The following is a 21,130-nucleotide window of genomic DNA, read 5'->3' as shown; positions in this document are numbered from 1 at the left end:
GACTTACAAGTCCAGGAACCACAGAGAACCCCAAACAAAAGGAATCCAAAGAGGACCACACCAAGACACATCATAATTAAAATGCCAAGAGCAAAAGACAAAGAGAGAATCTTAAAAACAGCAAGAGAAAAACAGTCAGTTACCTACAAGGGATTACCCATATGACTGTCAGCTGATTTCTCAACAGAAACTTTACAGGCCAGAAGGGAGTGGAAAGAAATATTCAAAGTGATGAATAGCAAGAACCTACAACCAAGATTACTTTATCCAGCAAAGCTATCATTCAGAATTGAAGGTCAGATAAAGAGCTTCACAGATAAGGAAAAGCTAAAGGAGTTCATCACCACTAAACCAGTATTATATGAAATGCTGAAAGGTATCCTTTAAGAAGAGAAAGAAGAAGAAAAAGGTAAAGATACAAATTATGAACAACAAATACATATCTATCAACAAGTGAATCTAAAAATCAAGTGAATAAATAATCTGATGAACAGAATAAACTGGTGAATATAATAGAATCAGGAGCATAGAAAGGGAGTGGACTGACTATTCTCAGGGGAAAAGAGGTGTGAGGGGTGCAGGAAGAGACTGGACAAAAATTGTACACCTATGGATGAGGACAGTGGGGGGGGGGGGGGTGGTAAGGGCAGAGGGTGGGGTGGGAACTGGGTGGAGGGGAGCTATAGGGGGAAAAAAGAGGAACCAATGTAATAATCTGAACAATAAAGATTTAATAAAATAAATAAATAAATAAAAATAAAGTGTACCACCTATCTGGTAAAAAAAACAAAACAAAACAAAAAAAACAATATACAAAACCTAAAATGCCTTGTGATACATGTTGAGATACTATTGCTTAATAATTATATAATCACTGGAGAAAATTATATAAAATACTGTGAAACATTGTTACAGTGACCATATTTTTCAAACACAGAATGAAAATACAGGTTCTGATAACATTGTGGGGGGAAGAGAGGGGGTACTTCTGGATGCAAGAGGTGTTCTAGGAGATGAAGCTTGCTCAAATATGGGAATGTGAAAGTTGCTTCAATAGGTTATGGCAGTGCTTCCCACTAAGAAACTGCATTTTTAAAAACAAGCTCCTCAGGGGACATGTGCACACTACAAATTTCCATCTACTAATCTACCACAATGAAAAACAAGATTATTTAAATAGGAACAATCCTGAATATAAGACACTAGAGGCCCAGTGCACAAAAATTTGTGCACTCAGGGGGATCCCTCAGCCCGGCCTGTGCCTTCTCACAGTCTGGGACCCCTTAGGGGATGTCCACCTGCTGGCTTGGCCTGCTCCTCTAGGGATTGGGCCTAAGCTGGCAGTCAGACATCCCTCTGGTAGCCCAGGAGCCCTCGGGGGATGTCCACTTGCCAGCGGGGAGCAGGCCTAAGCTGCAGTCGGACATCCTTAGCACTGCTGAGGAGAGGCTCCTGCCACCACTGCTGTGCTGGCAGCTGGCAGCCTGGCTTGTTGCTGAGCAGAGCTCCCCCTGTGGGAGCGCACTGACCACCAGGGGACAGCTCCTGCATTGAGCACCTGCCCCCTGGTGGTCAGTGTGTGTCATAGTGACCAGTCATTCCCAGTCGTTCAGCTGTTAGGGTCAATTTGCAAATTACCTTTTATTATATAGGATAGAGGGCTGGTGCACGGGTGGGGGCCCACTGGTTTGCCCTGAAGGGTGTCCCGGATCAGGGTGGGGGTCCCACTGGGGTGCCTGGCCAGCCTGGGTGAGGGGCTGAGGGCCATTTTCAGGCTGGTCAAGCCCCCCAGTGGGGACCCTCACCCCATGAGGGTGTGGCCAGCCTGGGTGAGGGACTGAGGGCTGTTTTCAGGCTGGCCACACCCCCTTCAGGGTGGGGATCCCTGCTGGGAGCCAGTCCATCCTTGCTGCTTGACACAGTCGCTGCAGGGAAGAAACATCTACACAGCATGTGTTTCAAGGAACCTGGCATATATAGCATACTGTTCTTAATATGTTTGCTCCCTTTAGCGCTATGTGTTTTGGCCAAGGTCACCTCTCCGAGAAAGGTTGTTTCCCCAGGTGGGGATCTTTCCCTGAGGTTAGGGAGGGGATACAACCCCTTAATTAAGTGCCAGGCGGGTAGTTAAGCTACATAATCTTTACTACCTGGAATGGAGATAAGAAACGCCCTAACCTTTGTAATAGAAATTGACAGGATTAAAATCAGCTGGTATAAATACAAATGTAACAAGACAATAAACATCAGATCCTCATCAGTTCCTAACCAGAACCTAGCCAGAGAACATGGCAAAAGATCCTGGACAGAACCTGGCTACAGAACTTCACTGGAGAACCTAGACAGAACATGGCAAAAGAACCTGGATAGAACCTGGCTAAAGAACCTGGTGACTGAACCTGGCTGGAGAACCTGGAGAACCTGGCTGGAGAACTTAGCGAGAGAACATGGCACCAGAACTTGGTTGGAGATCCTGACCAGAACTTGGTTGGAGTTCCTAACCAGAACTTCGCTGGAGATCCTGGAGGGAGAACCTCGCTATGCTGATGAACTGAAACCAGTTTCCATGTCATTCATTCTTCGCCGACTCCGTCCACACCTTTGGGGATCCCTGGACCCATTGGGGTTGGACCCCAACAGATCCCTACTGGGGTTCCTGGCCAGCCTGGGTGAGGGACTGATGGCCATTTTCAGGCTGGCCATGCCCCCCGGCGACCCAAGCTCCCAGTCTCTCCTTTATTTCTTTTTTTTTCCAGCAGGTATCTGGGATTTATTTATCTTCTATAACTGAAACTTTGTAGCCTTGAGCAGAGCCCAGTGCTGGCCAGGGCAGGCAGGAAGCTTGGCTTCCTCCATCGCCGGGGGCAACCCAAGCCTCCTGCTCACTCCAGCTTCGTGGCCGTGTCCATCTTTGTGATGGAGTCATGGTTAATTTGCATATTACTCTTTTATTAGATAGAACGATATCCTCCAGATGTCTCCATGGCTCCCTCTCTCCTTCAGGTTTCTGATCAAATGCCACCTTCTCTGAGAGGCACCCCGTCCTTGATCAGCCTAGATAAAATAAAATAGTATATAGGTGTGCTCCCCACCATCCACAGCCATTCTCTATTCCTCTTCCTGTTTTTTCTTTGTTATACTTACAGAAACTTGATTCACTACATATCTTCAGCACTTAGAACAGCACCTGGTACATAATAGATGCTGGATGAAGGAATACATGTTCAGGATTATAATTGCTGAGAGGTACCTACTTTCCTCACTCAAAATTACTGTGTTTACCAAATACAACACTGGCCATCTTTGGAAATGGGATGATGGGCATTTTTAAAAATATATTTCTTTTTTCCGTAAATTTTCAACAATGAGCATGCACTACTTATATAACAGAATTTTTTTAAAAGAAAACATATTGTTAAATATTATGCATGCATCCTGAGTGAATATATGCATGCATATATCTCAATTGACCTTCATATTTACTGTAATAAGCTAAAAATTCTCTCATCAAACTGTCATAGTATATAACTAAGCATTCCCTAAATAAAACATAAAATAACTCACCAAGGGAATCACCATAATCAAACCACAGAAAACTGCACTTGAGAAAAGGGCGGTGATCAGAGCTTTCTTTCTCCCCAGAATGTCCATCCCGAAGCACAACACAATAGAGGCAGGAATATCCACTGCACCTGTCATTGAGCAAAAGGGCCCTCTATAAGCCATGGTGTCCAGCTGTACAAGGGGACCTCACCTTGTAACCCATTCCCCAAAAGGAGTGATCAGCAGTATTTCTGCTTCCAGGGGCCTCTAAGAACTGTCAACTCCTTGAGAGGCAACAAGCCCCACCCCTTTAAACTCCCTGGAGGATGTCTCCTGTGAAATGCTACTGTAATCAGTCCAGCACTTATTCTATTCTACTCGCCTATTCTATGCTATTCACCTATTCACTAAGCTGTAAGCTCCCCCAGGACACAGCAAGGTGCCTGGAGGGCAGGCCTGTTGAATGAATAAATAAGTAAAGTTAACAGACAACATTGATCATTTCTGATCTTTGGTTTCTTATGCTTGACAAAACTGGGGAGGGGGATGTATCATTAACGTCAAACTTAGAAACTAAAGTAGAAAATCCAATGTCAGCCAAGTACATAAACTAATGTAACTGCTTGGTGGATTTTAAACCTAACAATAAATGTTTTTAACCTAATATGAATCACCTACAGAACAGGGGCTGGTTTTGGAACTCTTTTCACTCCCCCACAACAAAAATTAAAGAGCTGAATCCATAATTGACATAAAAGCCCTTCCCTTGAAGAACCAACGTTCGAATCCTAGCACCAGAACAACAACAAAAAAACAAAAAAAAAAAAACAAAAAAAAAAGCTTTTTTATCCATCAGTCAGAACCAAACAGGGAGAAAGAAAGATCTCTCAGCAACACTGAGTCAAGCCAACAATCTCCTTTGGGAAAGGAGCCAGCCCAGCCCAGATCTTCCTTGTAATTCAAAGTTTGTTCTTTCCTCCCTTTGCAGCAGTCTAATCTCAGGACACTACCCACCACTGCCTTTTAGGAGTGATGAGCATTTGTCATTTCATCTACAGAAGCTTCCAAGCACCTGGAGAGGCAGATCTGGGTCTAAATGTCTCCCGCAGGTTCGGGGACACATCCTAGGGGGTAGATACGTATTAGTAGGACATCAGAAATTAAACTCGGCTGCAGCTGCTCAGAAAAAAACTGACTCAGACAAAAGCAAAAAATAATAACAACATTCTGACATTCTGAGTCCCATTTGAGAGACAGCCTCCCTCCCTCTCTCTCTCTCTCTTTCTCTCTCTCTTTCTCTGGAGGAAGCACCTTCCTTTCACAGATGCTGCTGTCAGTTCCATGTTTCCAGGCCAGGACAGTAGATACACCTATTACTCTATTCTTTTTCTTTTTTTAAAGAGTTTATCAAGCATTTTTCACGATCAAATAAGACAGTGGTCTTCAAAAGAGCTTCCTGAGAGTAAGCTAGGATTGTTATCCCTACTTGACAACTAAAAGTAAATTATTTGAGCCAAAAGAGTAAATGCCAGCTCAGGAAGTGGAAGCAAGGTCTTGGTGAGCCAAGGGGCCTGTCCTGCAGCCTTCCTCCCCCACTACCTTCCTGCATGTGGGCTCGGAGCTGTCCCCTGTACAGCACTGTGTGCAAAGACAACAGACAACAGAGTCTAGCACAGCTGGGCAGCAACTGTGAAACCGCTAAAGGGACAGTGAAAGTGGACTACACTGGTTTCCCTTGAGTTGTTGCTTCAGGGTACTGACACTACATCTGATTTTGGGCTTGGCTATGTCTGGGAAAGAAATGGGGCAAGCAATGAGGCCCACGTCTTCTGGGATTAGGACAATGGTTCGTTACTTTCTTCACCTTACAATATACCTCTCTAATCACTCGGGCCCTATTTCACTCCTATCTGCACTAATCCCAAAGGCGAGCATCTGCAAGTGGCAGAAAACCAGGGCTGAAGCTCCCACCAGCCCCAAACCATCTCAGGAAATGAAAGCTTGTTCAAAACTTTCACAGCATGGAAGTGCCTGTCTGCAAGAGGACCACTGGAAAGGGTACGGATATGAGAAATCCAAGACAGAAGAGATTATCAAACCATGCAGATTTGCCTTGGAAACATTTTTACAGTTATGCAATTACCCAGTTTCTTGAGAATGTGTATCTCCATCAAAGTTAAGAAACCGTATCAGCCCAGCCAGCGTGGCTCAGTGATTGAGCGTGAACCTATGAACCAGGAGGTCACAGTTCAATTCCCAGTCAGGGCACATGCCCGAGTTTTGGGCTCGATCCCCAGGGTGGGGCATGCAGGAGGCAGCCAATCGATGGTTCTTTCTCATCATTGATGTTTCTATCCCTCTCTCCCTCTCCCTTCCTCTCTGAAATCAAATATAGATGATAGATAGATAGATAGATAGATAGATAAATAGATAGATAGATAGATGATAGATAGATAGATTTTTTTTAAAGAAACCATATCATAAAGATCTAAAACTTCAGCTTTCCTAAGCTTCCCCTGTCCCCACCTCATTTTCCTACCATTTGCTGCTCTGTCCTAGGAATACTGTTTCATTTCTCAAACTGATGTATAGAATGGGGATGAAGTCAAGATGGGCTCTTTCTACAAGCTTGATGGTTTTCCCAAAAAGAGAACAAAGGTTTTTGTGTGGAGCTTTTTTCCTTAAAATGACTTCCCTCACAATTCCTACTGAGCTGTAATGAACAAAAATAGATGTCATCGGAGCACTTTAATGAGAAGGGATGCTTCCTGTGTATAAAAATGTTAAAGCAAGATTTTTCTGAGGACAATATCAAGCACAGGCAGCCTATAGGACCAGAAGTTAAGACTAGATGAACAAGTGCAGATAGATTTCTACAATTTCTCTCATGTTTGGAGCGAATTTGGTTTACCCTAAGAGTCACACCGCAAATGATCACAGCACTATCTGAAGCCAGTGTTAACCTGCTGCTACAATGGAAGAACCACAACATCAATTATAACCGCATGTATTTAAGTGCTTTTACTGAGGAAAATTTCTAAAGTAAGGACATTAAAAGGAGAAAAGAAACCAGAAGATTTCCAAGACATATTACATTTTAAAAGGAAAACAATGTACAAAGAGCAATATGCAGTGAGTAATCTCACTTATGTTCAAATAAGAAACGTTTATCTGCACAAATATATGGATATGCATGGAAAGAGATGTGAAAGGGCAAAAGCCAAATATTACAGCAGTTACCCCTGGAAGAGAGATCTGAGATAGGATGGGCGTAAAAGAAGGAAGCAAGCAAGCAAGCAAGAGGCAGAAAAGGACTAAATTCTTCAAACTATTTGCCTTTTTAAAAAAGAAAATACAGTGTGGGGCAAAAGTGTGTTTACAGTTGTGAGTACGCAAAACACAGTTTATTCTTGTATTATTATTTATTGTATTATTTTCCATATGAACAACTGTAAGCCTACTTTTGCCCACCCTATATATACATGTGTTACAGTATAATTACATTACATGAGACAATAATCATGTAGTTGGCAGTATTGTTCCTAGAAGAAAAAAAGACAATAAAAACATGGCAGAAATTGCATTTCATTGTTACACATAAATATAATTTAACTACTTACCTATGAGAAAGAGGTTTAAATATACATTGCCTCCTAGATTAACAGAATTCAAGGAGAAGGAATAGTATCCCAAACACCCCGTGAACCAAATCAGCCAAACAGTAAGTGTCCTTTTTCCAACATTGTAGTCATAAAACAGATATAATAGCCTGTGCTTATTAGCGTACAGAGACTGTTTATCAGCAGGACTGTATAGATCCAGGGATAAGAGCTCTGACAGCTTAAAGGTGCCTGCCCTATTCCACTTGGCCATCTGATCAACCACTGTTTGTGCTTCTTCATATTTTCCCTCTGAAAGAAGCCAAAAAGGAGTCTCCGGGAGCATCCAACAGAACAAGACAAAGGGGGCAGTCACTGTTGAGAGGATTATCTGGTAGATCCACCAGGTCCTGACCAAGTAACCCGTCAAAGCCACCACCATCGTTCCAATAGCAAAAAAGGAGTGAACTTGGATGCACGCCCACGTCCGAGCCTTCATGCCGATAAATTCTGTCACGTAGACGAACACCACCACGAGATAGCCGCTTGAAACCTGAAAAACACAAGGGGGAAGGCGGTCTAGATTTAAGGTCACATTGACAACTCCTAAGTGGTCTGCTGTCTCTGCCAGGGACATGTAGGCAAGAAAGAAAATGCCAAAGAATTGTTTTCTGGAACCCATACCACATTTATAAAAGGGCACCTAATCTGATCCATCCTTCCATTTTAAAAGGGGACCTTTCATCTTCCTCCACCTTCTCCACACTCCATAGCAAAACTTGAGGGCTAATGTATAAATAAAGGTGAGACACGGCTTTCTGTTTCATTTAAATATTCCTTTACACTGTGAATTTATTTCTCAGTTCCTTGTAACTGTACATATCCATTTACCTATATATGCATGAGGTCCTTATTATTAAATCCTAAATTTTAAATAGGGACAAAAAGTTGTAGTAAGTAGTGGGAAGAAAAAAGATTTAACTAAAACTCTATTTTGACCGGCAACAAAGGAAAAAAACAGGTAAGTTGGACATCATGAAAATTTAAAACTTCTGTGCATCCGAGGACACTATCACTGGAGTGAAAAGGCAACCTAAGGATTGAGACATTTGCAAAACACATATATAATAAGGAAAATTATCCAGAATATATAGAGAACTTCTAAAAACTCAACAAACAAACAATCTAATTCAAAAATGAGAAAACAAGGAACTGCGATTTCTCCAAAGGAAGAGATGTGAATGGCCAAACAACATCACTAATCATTAGAGAAATGCAAATCAAAATCACAATGTGATACCATCTCATAGCCATTAAGATGGCTGCTATAAAAAAAATAAAAAACAGAAAATAACAAGTGTTGGCAAAGATGAAAGAAATTTGAACCTTTGTGTACTGCTAGTGGGAATGTAAAGTGATGCAAACACTAAAGCAAGCTGAATGGGAATTCCTCAAAAATTAAAAAATAGAACTACTGGGGGAGGAACCAAGATGGCGGCATAGGTTAACGCTGGAGTTTGCTGCCTTGAACAATCACTTCAAAAATACAACTAAAAGACAAAATGGACATCATCCAGAACCACAGGAAGGCTGGCTGAGTGGAAGTTCTACAACTAGGAGGAAAGAGAATAACATACCGAGACTCAGAGGAGGCGCAGTGTTGAAGTGAAATACTAAGGTGCGGAGTACATGTGGAGCGGGCTGGTGGCGGAGGGCGCGGTTGTTGTTTTCAATCAGGAGGGAGTTTCAGACTCTGAGCTCCAGATCCGGGCGAGTCTCTAGGGACTCAGACTCAAACGGGAGAAGCGGGACTGTCTGGCTTCGGTCGCAAATTGAAGGCAGCTTTCTCTCCGAGGTTTGCAGCGGATGCTGAGACTCTGAGAGGCAGAGCCCCTGGGGACGGAACTGAGAGCAGCCATAACTGCTTGCTCCGCCCGCCCTGTAGATCCCCAGGGACACCCCCCCCCCCCCCCCCCCCCGCCCAAGCCCTGCACAGAAGCATTTGCCGGAAAGCCTTAGGCAAACGCTAGATTAGCACCGCCCTAGAGATCCAGCACAGAAGCTCTCCCACTGCAGACACAGCTGACTTTCATAGCCAGTTAGCCTGGAGGGCAAATCACCCCCAGTATTGCCGACAACAATCAAGGCTTAACTACAACAAGACTGAGCACAAAGACCACAAAGGGGGTGCACCAAGAAAGCATAAAAAATGCAGAGACAAAGAAACATGACAGAAATGGAGGACATAGAGCTAAAAAACACACTTTTAACATCTTTCAATAATTTTCTAGAAACTGCCGATAAACTTGATGAGAGCCTCAAGAAATCTAGTGAGACCCTCGATGTTGTGATAAAGAACCAACTAGAAATTAAGCATACACTGACTGAAATAAAGAATATTATACAGACACCCTACAGCAGACCAGAGGAGTGCAAGAATCAAGTCAAAGATTTGAAATGCGAAGAAGCAAAAAACACCCAACCGGAAAACCAAAATGAAAAAAGAATCCAAAAATACGAAGATAGTGTAAGGAGCCTCTGGGACAGCTTCAAGCGTACCAACATCCGAATTATAGGGGTGCCAGAAGATGAGAGACAGCAAGATATTGAAAACCTATTTCAAGAAATAATGACAGAAAACTTCCCCCACCTGGTGAAAGGAATAGACTTCCAAGTCCAGGAAGCGCAGAGAACCCCAAACAAAAGGAATCCAAAGAGGACCACACCAAGACACATCATAATTAAAATGCCAAGAGCAAAAGACAAAGAGAGAATCTTAAAAGCAGCAAGAGAAAGAAACTCAGTTACCTACAAGGGAGCACCCATACGACTGTCAGCTGATTTCTCAACAGAAACTTTGCAGGCCAGAAGGGAATGGCAAGAAATATTCAAAGTGATGAATATCAAGAACCTACAACCAAGATTACTTTACCCAGCAAAGCTATCATTCAGAATTGAAGGTCAGATAAAGAGCTTCACAGATAAGGAAAAGCTAAAGGAGTTCATCACCACCAAACCAGTATTATATGAAATGCTGAAAGGTATCCTTTAAGAAGAGGAAGAAGAAGAAAAAGGTAAAGATACAAATTATGAACAACAAACATACATCTATCAACAAGTGAATCTAAGAATCAACTGACATCTGATGTACAGAATGAACTGGTGATTATAATAGAATCAGGGACATAGAAAGGGAATGGACTGACTACTCTTGGGGGGAAAGGGGTGTGGGAGATGCGGGAAGAGACTGGACAAAAATCATGCACCTATGGATGAGGACAGTGGGTGGGGAGTGAGGGCGGAGGGTGGGGCTGGAACTGGGAGGAGGGGAGTTATGGCGGGGGAAAAGAGGAACAAATGTAATAATCTGAACAATAAAGGTTTAATAAAAAAAAAAAATAGAACTACTATATGACCCAGCAATCCCTCTTTGGTTATATAGCCACAAAAATTGAAAGCAAGGTCTCAAAGAGACATCTGTACATCCATGTTCATAACAGCCTTATTCACAGTAGCTAAAATGTGGAAACAACACAAGTATCCATAAACAGATGAACAGATAAGCAAAATGTGGTGTATGCATACAGTGGAATATTATTTAGCCTTGAAAAGGAGGGAGGAAGAATATTCTGACATAAGCTACAACATGAGTAAACTTTGAGGACATTATGCTAAATGAAATAAGACAATCACACAAAGACAAATACGGTATGACTGAATTTATATGGAATGCCTAGAGAGAGAACGTAGAATGATGGTTGCTAAGGGCTAAAGGGATGGGTAGAGAGAATGGGGAATTATTATTTAATGGGTACAGAGTTTCAGTTTTGCAAGATGAAAAATATTCTGGATATGAATGATGGTGATGAATGATTGGACAGCAATGTGAAGGTACCTAACATCATTGAACTATACACTTTAGTTCAGTTGGTAAATTTTATGTGATGTGTGTCTTACCACAATAAAAAAACAAATGGGAAGAAACCTTTATCTTGAAAATAGGCCCAGCAAGCTGGAGGGGACCAAGGGAGAGAGAAAAGGGGACATATGTAACACTTTCAACAATAAAGGTCTTTTTAAATAATAAAATAAAATAGTCCCATTTTTAACAATATTTAGATTGTAATAGTAGTCTGTGATCTTTTTTGGAATATAAAAAGAATGAGTCAAATGATGGATTTTTTTTTTTAGGGGAGCGGTGAAAGGATTAGAATTTTTCCTGCAAAATTATTTCACATTTGACTTTTATAACACAATCATAAAGTTAATTTTTGCAAAATTATTCCAGAGCACCACCAATTTCCCCAAAGGCTTCTCTTCATTCTTTAATACTCGAATTATACTCTTTTGAAACCCGTGTGGATGTTAATTTCTGGACCCCTTGGTGAGAGGGGATACGTTCCCTTCTCTGTGCTCAGCAAGATTACAAGCTCTTCCTGCAGATAAAAAAGTCACACCATTATCCTTGACTAGTGACCTTCAAACAGAATCCCTGCTGCTGTTTGGTCATTTGGAAGCTGTCTGAAAGCCACTCCAAGCGTGGAAACAACGTCCTCACTCGCTGGCCCACCTCCAGTGACAGTCCCTGTTGCAGAGCCTCCTCCCTGCCGGGTGCTGTCCCACAGATGTTTACTGCAATCCCACTGGATGCTGACAACAGCCCTGAGAAGCAGGTATTATTTCCCACAGCTCAGAGTTTAGAAACTAAGGCTCAAAGAGGATAACATGGTTCCCCACGGTCACACAGCTAAGAAGCCAATCTATGACAAACTCATGCCTTTCTCACAAGGCTCCCCTGGTTGCTCAGAACATAAAGGCCTAATGCCTTCCTGTTTTCATTCTTACTGCACAATACACAAATGACTTCTTTAACACCTTACCCATCTGTTTGGCTCCTACATGCAGGGCCTGATGAGACTAATGTAATTAATTGCTCAGAAATAAAATAATGCCTTAGGAACTGTGGAATGTGGACTCTGTGCCAGGCATAGAGTCAAACAAAAAAAGTTTCTGCCTAGTAGGCAACAATTATTCATTTTAATGAGTCCCATTCTAAACAAAGGGCATTAATATTCCACAGAAAGAACTTCGGCAAGGGAGTGAACCAAGGTTAAGCCTTGATCTCTCGCCCTAGATTCCAAATTGGCATATCTGAGAGAGTTGAGCTTCGATGTGAAACACTGTGTCCAATTAAAAAAGTAAAAAAAAAAACACAACTCACAATAGCAAGAAGAAAGCGTGCAAGCATGAAGCTGTAATAATCCAATGTGAATGCCGCTGCTATGCCAAAGAAGTACATGCCAATGCTTGTGGACCACAAGACAAGTCGTCTTCCTATCCTGAAAGAGAAGCAGCAACAGCAGAGGAAGCAAGATAGAGTTGTAAACATCCATCCCAATTTATGAAAGATGTGTTACCCATGTTTTTAATAGCTTATGTTTCTGGTTATTGTTATTCATTCGTTTGGGGCAAACCATGAGTAAAGACTTATTTCTTCAAGAGGCCAGTCTTTCAGTGGCGAGGTCTCTACCTAAGCTGCTAATATACATATATGATCACTCTGGGTGATCCCCAGGAGATCCACTAATCTGGGATTTGGGGGAAGAGGAGGGAGCATGTGTCCTTTCCCTCCCAGGACTCCCAGTCTCTGATCTGTTGGATCACCTTCCCAGCTGAGCTGGTGCTGCCCACCAAGGCTGAGGCAGCTCTTGCTAAGCTTTCTTATAGATAGAGATCTTGCTACATTCTGCTCATAAAGTAAGATGCTTACTTGCCCTATATTTTTATAGTTGGGGAAGGGTATTTCTTTGTCTAAAAACAAATAACAGCCTGACCGCGTAGTTCAGTGGTTAAGTGTCAACCTATGAACCAGGAGGCCACAGTTCCATTCCCAGTCAGGGCACATGCCTGGGTTGTGGGTTTGGCCCCCAGTAGGGGGCTGTACAGGAGGCAGCCAATCAATGATTCTCTCTCATCATTGATGTTTCGATTTCTCTTTCCCTCTCCCTTCCTCTCTGAAATTAATAAAAATACATATATACATAAATACATAAATATAAATAAAAACAAATTCTATTCCTGACAGATTTTATTTTAATTGAGATATAATTTACATGCCACAAAAACCAACTTTTTAAAGATTACAATTCAGTGGCTTTTAGTGTGTTCACAGAGTTGGGCAACTGTCATAACTATCTAATTCCAGGACATTTCCATCACTGCAAACAGAAACTCTGCACCCCAGAGCTGTCATTCCTCATTCTCTGCTCCCTCCAGCCCTTGACCACCACCAACCTACTTTCTGTCTCTGTAGAGTTGCCTCTTCAGGACATTTTATATAAATGCAGCCATACAATATCTTACCTTGCATGCCTGGCTTCAGTTACTTAGCATTATGTTTTCAGCATTCACCCATGTCGTAGCATGTATCAATACTTCAGTCTTCTTGATGAGTAACTAACATTCCATTGTACGGATATGCCACATTGTTTATCTATTCATCAGTTGATGGACAGTGGGTTGTTTCACTTTTTGATTATTATAAATAATGCTGCCATCAACATTCCTGAACAAGATTTTGTGTGAACTTATGTTTTCAATTCTCTTGGATATACTCTGACGAGTGAAATTGCTGGGTTATATAATAACTCTATGTTTTAACTTTTTGAAGAACTTCCAAAGTTTTTTCCAAAGTGGCTGCCCTGTTTTTTACACTCCTACCAGCAACATATGAGGGTACCAATTTCTCCATAGGCTCCACAACACTTGTTATCATTGGCCCTTTTATTGCTGCCATCCTAGTGAGTGTGCAGCAGTATCTCATTGTGATTTTGATTTACATTCCCCCAGTGATTAATAATGGTGAGCATTTCATATATGTTCTTTAGGGAAATATCTATCCAAGTCCTTTGTCCACTTTTAAATTGGATTTTCTTTATATTGTTGAGTTGTAAGAGTTATTTATATATTCTGATACTGACTCTTATTAGATATACGACTTGCAAATATTTTCTCCCTGTGAGTTGTCTCTAACAGATAGTTTTAAGGCAAAAAAAATATAGTCCCGAGATTCCAACCAGTAGGTAAATTATTAGAATTAATGAGCATTTAATGAGGTGGCTGGATATATTATCAATATATATAAATTAATTCTATTTCTGTATACCAGTAACAAATACAAAAATTTTTAAATGCCATTGCAATACCTTAGATCTGTGAACTATATATGAATAAATCTAACAAAAAGCTTGTAAATGCTCTATAGAGAAAAGGACAAACTTCAAGAATCAAATCATTAAGGGAAATAGATATGTCATTAGAAAGAGACTGATGGTCCCTTAGAGGACCCTGAAACAGACAAGTGCGTTCATAGACAGAAGTATGGAACAAATAAGGCACTGCACATTAGCAAAGAAAGAATCAGCAAGTGATGCTAGCCATATAGGAGAAAATACAACCGGAGTCCCTTTCTCATAACTTACATTATAAAAATCAGTCCCAGAAGGATTAAAGGCACATATGTGAAATGCAAAACTATATAACTTTAGGAAGATGATATTGGAGAATATCTTCAGAACCTAATGCAGGAAGGGAAGACATTTTTTTTAAGATTCAGAAAGCACTAACCATGAAGGAAAGGATAATACATTTGATTTCACGTCCATCTGAAAGACACTCCTGGCTGGCGTGGCTCAGTAATTGAGTGTTGACCTATGAACCAGGAGGTCATGGTTTGATTCCCATCAGAGCAAATGCTCGGGTTGCAGGCTCAATCCCCAGTGTGGGGTGCAGAAGGCAGCCAATCAATGATTCTCTCTCTTCATTGATGTTTCTATCTCTCTCTCCCTTCATCTCTGAAATTAATAAAAATATATTAAAAAGAGACAAAGAGAAGACACAGGGAAGGAGGAAGGGAGGGAGGGAGGGAGGGAGGAAGAGGAAATATTTGTTTGTTTTACATATAACTAAAGGATAAGGATCCAAAATAGTCAAAGGACTTTTGAATTCGTGTACTGGTGGGGTCCCTTGGCCTAGCTGCAGGGATCGGGCCGAAACCAGCTCTCCAACATCCCCCAAAGGGCCCTGGATTGTGAGAGGGCAGTTCTCAGGTGACACCCTAGAATCAGGCTCCCTCCTCTCTGGTTCCGGGTGCATTACCTGAGAACTGTAGCTGCCAAGTCACTGCAGCTCAGCAGCTCCTGCATTCAGCATCTGCCCCCTGGTGGTCAGTGTGTGTCATAGCTACCAATCGGATGGTTGAATGGTTGGACGGTCGCTTAGGCTTTTATATATATAGATAGGAAACAGATAAAATGGGGAAAAGATTTAAAGTCACTTCATAAAAGAGAAACCTAAGTGGTTAATAAAAGGATGAAAAGGGTGTCAATGACATATAATTATACTATTTATTTCTGACCAGTTGTCAAAAGTAAAAAGTCTTGTAATACCAAATGTTGGCAAGGATATGGAGTAATAGGGTCTCTCATCCTGCTGGTGTGAATGCAAATTGGGAATGCAAATCAGAAAAACCAAAGAATACTTTAGCATTCTATAGAGAAGCCGGTAATGTGGACCTCCCCCTCCCGCTCTCCTCCCGCGCCCCCCCCCCCCTTGCCCCGGCCCCAGGTTCTAGGGGATGTAACCTGGAGATGCTCTTGCACATGTCCACGTGGGTACATGCATAAGAATGTTCCTACAGTATTGTTCCTAACAGCCGGCACTGCAAACAAGCCAAACATCCTTCAACCACAACATAGACACATGTATGCAGTGTATTCCTGCAGAGGGGTATGCAGGATTGTAATGGCTACAAATAATAAATCTTTTTTCTTCTCTCTTTCCCCTTATGTCTTTCTCCCATCCTCGCCCTCCTCCCTCTTTCTTTTTCTCCCTCTCTTTTGCTTTATGGTACTAGCTAGAATCTCCAGTACAATACTAAGTGGAAGTGGGTTTTCACATATCCTTGTCTGTTGCTGATCTCAGTGGAAAAGCTTTTAACAGTTCACAATGAAGATGTGCATGGCACATTCTTCTATTTTTAGGTTTTATCATGAATGAATTTTGAAATTTATCAAATGCTCTTCTTGTTTACTGTGTTGGTGATAAGAATTGTGCTCTCTTCCACTGATTTGTTTCTAAAATAAATATGCAAATAAACAAATAAATTCTATAAATTTCAATCTCTCATATTTTCCAACTCTGTCTTTCTGAGTTTTATTATTGATCATTTTTTTCTCAACTATCATCCATGTTACTAATTCTTTCTTTAGCTGTGTATAATAGGTTGTTAAAAGTACCCGGGAAGTTTGTTAGTCCCTTTTTATTTTTTAATTTCTAGATGTTCTAGGTAGGTATTCTTCAATTTTATGTCATTTTAAAATACAATTTCCAGACTTTTAGCAATGTTTTAAAATTTCTCTTCTATTTCTTTAAGAATATAAACATAACCCTGGCTGGTTTGGCTCAGTGAATAGAATGTGGGCCCACAGACTTAAGGGTCCCAGGTTCGATTCCAGTCAGGGGCATGTACCTTGCTCAGTTGCAGGCTAGATCCCCAGCCCTAGTCGGGGTGTGTGCAGGAGGCAACAAGTCAATGTGCCTCTCTTATATCCATGTTTCTCTCTCTCTGTCTCTCCCCACTAACTTCCACTCTCTCTAAAAATCAATGGAAAAATATCCTCAGGTGAGAATTAACAACAACAACAACAAAAGGAATATAAACATAGTTACTTAATTATCTATGCCTGGTAATTCCAGTATTTGAAGTCTTTGTGCAGAACTAGGTACACCTCTTAAAGACCAAGTCTATTTAACAACAACAACAACAAAAATCAAAGTAATAACCAGTATATGTTGAGTGGTTAAATGTCCAAGGTACATTTTTTTAATTTTTTAATTGTTTAAAGTATTACATATGTCCCCTTTTTCCCCGATTGACCCCTCCTCCAAAGTACTTTTTCTGTATTAATTTTACAATAATCCTTTGAAGTGAATGCTATTGTTTTCATCTCCAGCTTACAAACAAGACTCTAAAACATGGGTTAGGCACTTTGCCCAGAGGCCACAGCTAATAAGCAGAACCAGGGTTTGAACGCAGGCAGACTGTCTTCAGAGCCCATCCTCTCACCACTATTATTTTTTGAAGCATGAAAATGACTAAAGTTTTTAACATAATTCCCTGTCCCCTTAGAAAACCAGATAGGAAAATAAACCCCACCCCGAGCAGCAATGCTAACTATTTCATTGTACCTGTCAGAAAGGTAGCCAAAAATCAGCGCTCCCAGCAGGACTCCTACCATGAATGTAGGCTGGATCAGCTTGGCAAACCATTCTCGGTTACAGACCAGATCCCACTGAGTCACCACGGTGCTGTCCCATTTGCTTGTGTCATAGATGTAGCCATCCAAGCAAGGAAAACGACTTTTATGGCCGTTATAATTATAGTCCAAATTTGACAAGTTATCTCTCCGGAACCTGTTACACCTTTTGAGCTCCCAGATCTCACCGTCCTGTAGCTGCACTACAACTTGCTCTTCATGGCCTGAGGAAGACAGCTTCCAGATGTTGTCCAACCTCCAATCAGAAACATTGTGGAAAAGAACCCGGCTCACATTGCCTGGGGGCCTACAGGCATACCTGGGGAGCACGGTCATAAACACAGAAGCCAAGTAGTGGACACCACAAGAGATATTCTGGAAGGCAACTGTGAAATAGAGAAATACCTGGTATCTGAAAAGAGAAGAAAAGCAAGTTATTATATATGGACTAAAAAAAGAACATAAGCAAATATGAACGGTCTTTATCATGTTTACCTTAACATATGTACAGATGGATAAATACAGAACAATCATAGATATGTCCATATACACAGGTTAGTATGTATACATATGTGCATAGCTCTGTCGAGAGGGCCTAGAAGCAATGAAACCCCAATAGCAACAAGCATACCCAGTGCCCAGATCTTGATTTCTAAATACCATTCTCCAATAAAGGAAACCAGGCAAAAGAGAGCAGGAGCGGGAGAATACAAACTAAACCTGGAGCATCTTGTAATATCAGAAAGTAAGGAAGTGCTCAAAATACAAAAGATCCTGAGCATTCTTTCCATTTAAACCTTCCTTTCTCTTTTGCAAGGATAACTTCTTAAAAAAAAAACCCTACCTCCTTAGGTGTCTAGTATTCTAACATATCCCTCTGTCCCTTACAAAGCCTGTTATCCATCACGTGTCATCCAGGTGCCCAAACTAAGACCCCTCTACAACATACCTGTAGATACAGTGCACACAGCTGGAGAGACACATGCATGAAAAAGAAGCATACAGACACAAAAGGCAGAAAACCCAGATGTAAGGGTGCTGGTGCTTCCAGGGTTCAGAAAGTCCCACTTCGGGCGTCCATTTATGCCGGGGTTCATGTCCCAGCATCAAGAAGGGTTCAGGAATCTGGAGAAAGGGCTGTGCGTAGATGACATAGGAATCCAGAGACTAATAAAGAGTCCGGAGATGAGATATAATTTTGAAAGTCATTGGGGGTCAGAGGACCTTCAGCTAAAGGAACTGAAGACTCCCTCCTTGTCTAGGACCCTTGCTTTTATTAACACAATTTGTCCTAAGGCAAGGTGAAGATAATACATTCAAAGGGTAAGGTTTCAAAGGGTACAGAAGCATTGTCAGTTTGGGGGAATTAGCCTACGGCTGTTCAGGTGTTTGGCCAGTAGGAGGCAATAACATGTAGATTAAGATGCCTTTTAGCCGTCTGGCAGCCACAATCAGTTTCCTATTCAGGTTTGGGGAAATGCCTTTAGCCATTCCCAACAGGTGACTTACATGTGTGACTCAACCCTGTTGAGTCCCCAAGTTTCATCAACCTTTTGATGAAACTCTTGAAATTATGACATGCTGGAATTGGTTCCCGGCACAAGGGAAAGCAAAAATGTCCAGAACTCCCTGAAAATGGGCCATGCAATCTGGGTGATGGGTGAAGAAACTTCCAGTTCCAGATTTATGCCATGCTGTTTAAAAAAGCATAGCTGGTGGCACCCCACTGTGCCTAAAAGGGTGGACTCCAGAACCAGACTGTGAAGGCTTGAATCTTGACTTTGTCACCACATGGGACTTCGGACAAGTTCCTTAACTTTGCTATGCCTCAGTTTCCTCGTCTGGGTGGTCGTGGGAATGCGAAGATTTCATACATGTAAAGCACTATGGCACATTGTAGGTGCATGTGTTAGCTATTATGATGTTCATAAAGGAAAGTCAAAAAAGAAGAGCCAAAAAAAAAAAGGGGTTCATATTTTGGGGAAAAAAAACACACACACATAGATGTAGACTCCACAGTCCAAGTCTGACATTTTAAAGCATCTCTCCCCTGGCCCCAGGACAACTCAGGGATCCAGGTTCTTAGATTCTCCCAACACAGATGCCTGCATCTCAGTGTCCTCAATTCCCTCTCACTCGGGACTTACGCCATGAGGTTTATGGAACTTCAATACAATTTTAGAACAAGTCCTGAAGGTGCTTTTTAGTTCTTAGGTGTCCTGCTTCCCTCCCTTCAAGGTGATTAAGGTAGAGCCTCCTTATCTTAGAAATGACTAATGAGAAGTGAAAGGTAATCACAGATCTCTACTTAACGCTTTCACTAGGTTTTCTTAAGAGAAGGCTAATAATACACAATAGCCTCCCTTCCTATTTATAAATAAAGAGACCAATTACAGCAAAATATGAGAGAAAAGATGGGGTGCCATGTTACAGTCATACTTTTTGCAAACCTTTTGCTGTAAGCTTTGACTTGTTACCCTTTTCCTTCTTATAAGCTGCTTTCACCATCAATCCTTCCAGGATGGAGGCTCAGGTAACAATAACAGTAATGATATTGAGAACTTATTGAATAACTGGAGGCCCTGTGCACGAAATTCGTGCAAGGGTAGGCTTTGGCAGCCCTGCCCCCCACGCACACCCATCTTGGCCTGGCCCTGGTCAGCCACCACACACCCCCAGTTCCCTGGTTCTGAAGAGCCCCCTGATTGGTCACCCTGCTGGCCAGTGGCCTGGGCCTCCCTCTACAGAGTGATTGAGGGGCGCGCGGGTCCCCTCTCCCCAACCAATCCCATCACACCCGCCTTGGCTGGCCTGGTGCCAGTGGGTGTCATAGCGTGGTCCTCCAGACGGTGGTTCCACTGTTGGGCCATTCGGTCGATTTGCATATTATGCTTTTATTATTATAGATAAGCACTTTGCATACATTATTGTGGCAGGCTAGGAATTGTCTCCCAAAATCTAGTCCCCACTTCTTCCACCACTGTGAGCTACCTTTGACCATGTGCGTGAGGACCAGGAAAGCAGCATCAAGTGAAACACTGTGTGTTCCTACCTGGCACAGCTACCTGGCACAGTGTGCCTGGCACATGCTAGCTTCCTATAAATGGCAACAAACTCCCAGGACTGGTTGTTCGTGGGGCAATGCTTGCCAGGCACGGGGAAGACCCGAGGGCGGGCGAGGTGGGGCAGGGCAGCAGTCGTCTTGGGACGTGAAAGAGGAAACTGGAGGATTGGAGAAACCAGCGCTCCTCTGTTCCCGTAACCCGGCCTCTCCCACTGGGCCTCCCGGCCTCAGCTCCCCAGGAGCGTGCGCCCCAAGTTCCTCCTGCCCCGCCACAGGCACGCCGGGCGGGCCCTGCCACCCCCACTCCCGAAGCGAACCCCAAGGCCCTTCTCCTTGCTGTGGGGAGGCCCCGCCACCAGAGTCGGTCTGGCCCAGGGTCTCCCGACTTCCCGGGCACATGGGGTGAAGGTGTTTTCAGATCGCCAGCGCAGCGCTCGAACCCACTGCAACGGACAGAAACTGACCCCACCGACGCCTCCACTCACGCGGCTCCGGATCGCCCAGGCCATCCTCCCCGCAGCCGCACCCCCAACTCCCTACCTGCCAAAGTGCCCCACGCGGTCAAAAATCAGCTCCAAGTTGCTGGGCCCCATGGTGCGGCCGCGCAC

The 21,130-nt window shown here is 42.6% G+C and overlaps 1 protein-coding gene across 1 annotated transcript in view; it reads right to left on the bottom strand.

Moving 5' to 3' along the window:
• Window positions 1–21,130, bottom strand: part of SLC22A16 (solute carrier family 22 member 16) — a 26,904-nt gene extending 5,774 nt beyond the window's left edge. The window contains exons 1-5 of the mRNA XM_070417917.1: window positions 21,063–21,130; window positions 17,391–17,870; window positions 12,364–12,481; window positions 7,164–7,695; window positions 3,565–3,692 (exon numbers count right to left, since the gene is read on the bottom strand). Of these exons, the coding sequence (XP_070274018.1) occupies window positions 3,565–3,692; window positions 7,164–7,695; window positions 12,364–12,481; window positions 17,391–17,870; window positions 21,063–21,115 (1,311 nt within the window). The 5' untranslated portion in view covers window positions 21,116–21,130. The remainder of the gene's footprint in view (window positions 1–3,564; window positions 3,693–7,163; window positions 7,696–12,363; window positions 12,482–17,390; window positions 17,871–21,062) is intronic.

Source organism: Myotis yumanensis, unplaced genomic scaffold (assembly GCF_028538775.1).
Source record: "Myotis yumanensis isolate MYYU_CA2020_CCGP unplaced genomic scaffold, mMyoYum1.0.hap1 SCAF_6, whole genome shotgun sequence".
Lineage (NCBI taxonomy): Eukaryota > Metazoa > Chordata > Mammalia > Chiroptera > Vespertilionidae > Myotis > Myotis yumanensis.
This window is presented reverse-complemented; position numbering and strand designations above follow the sequence as displayed.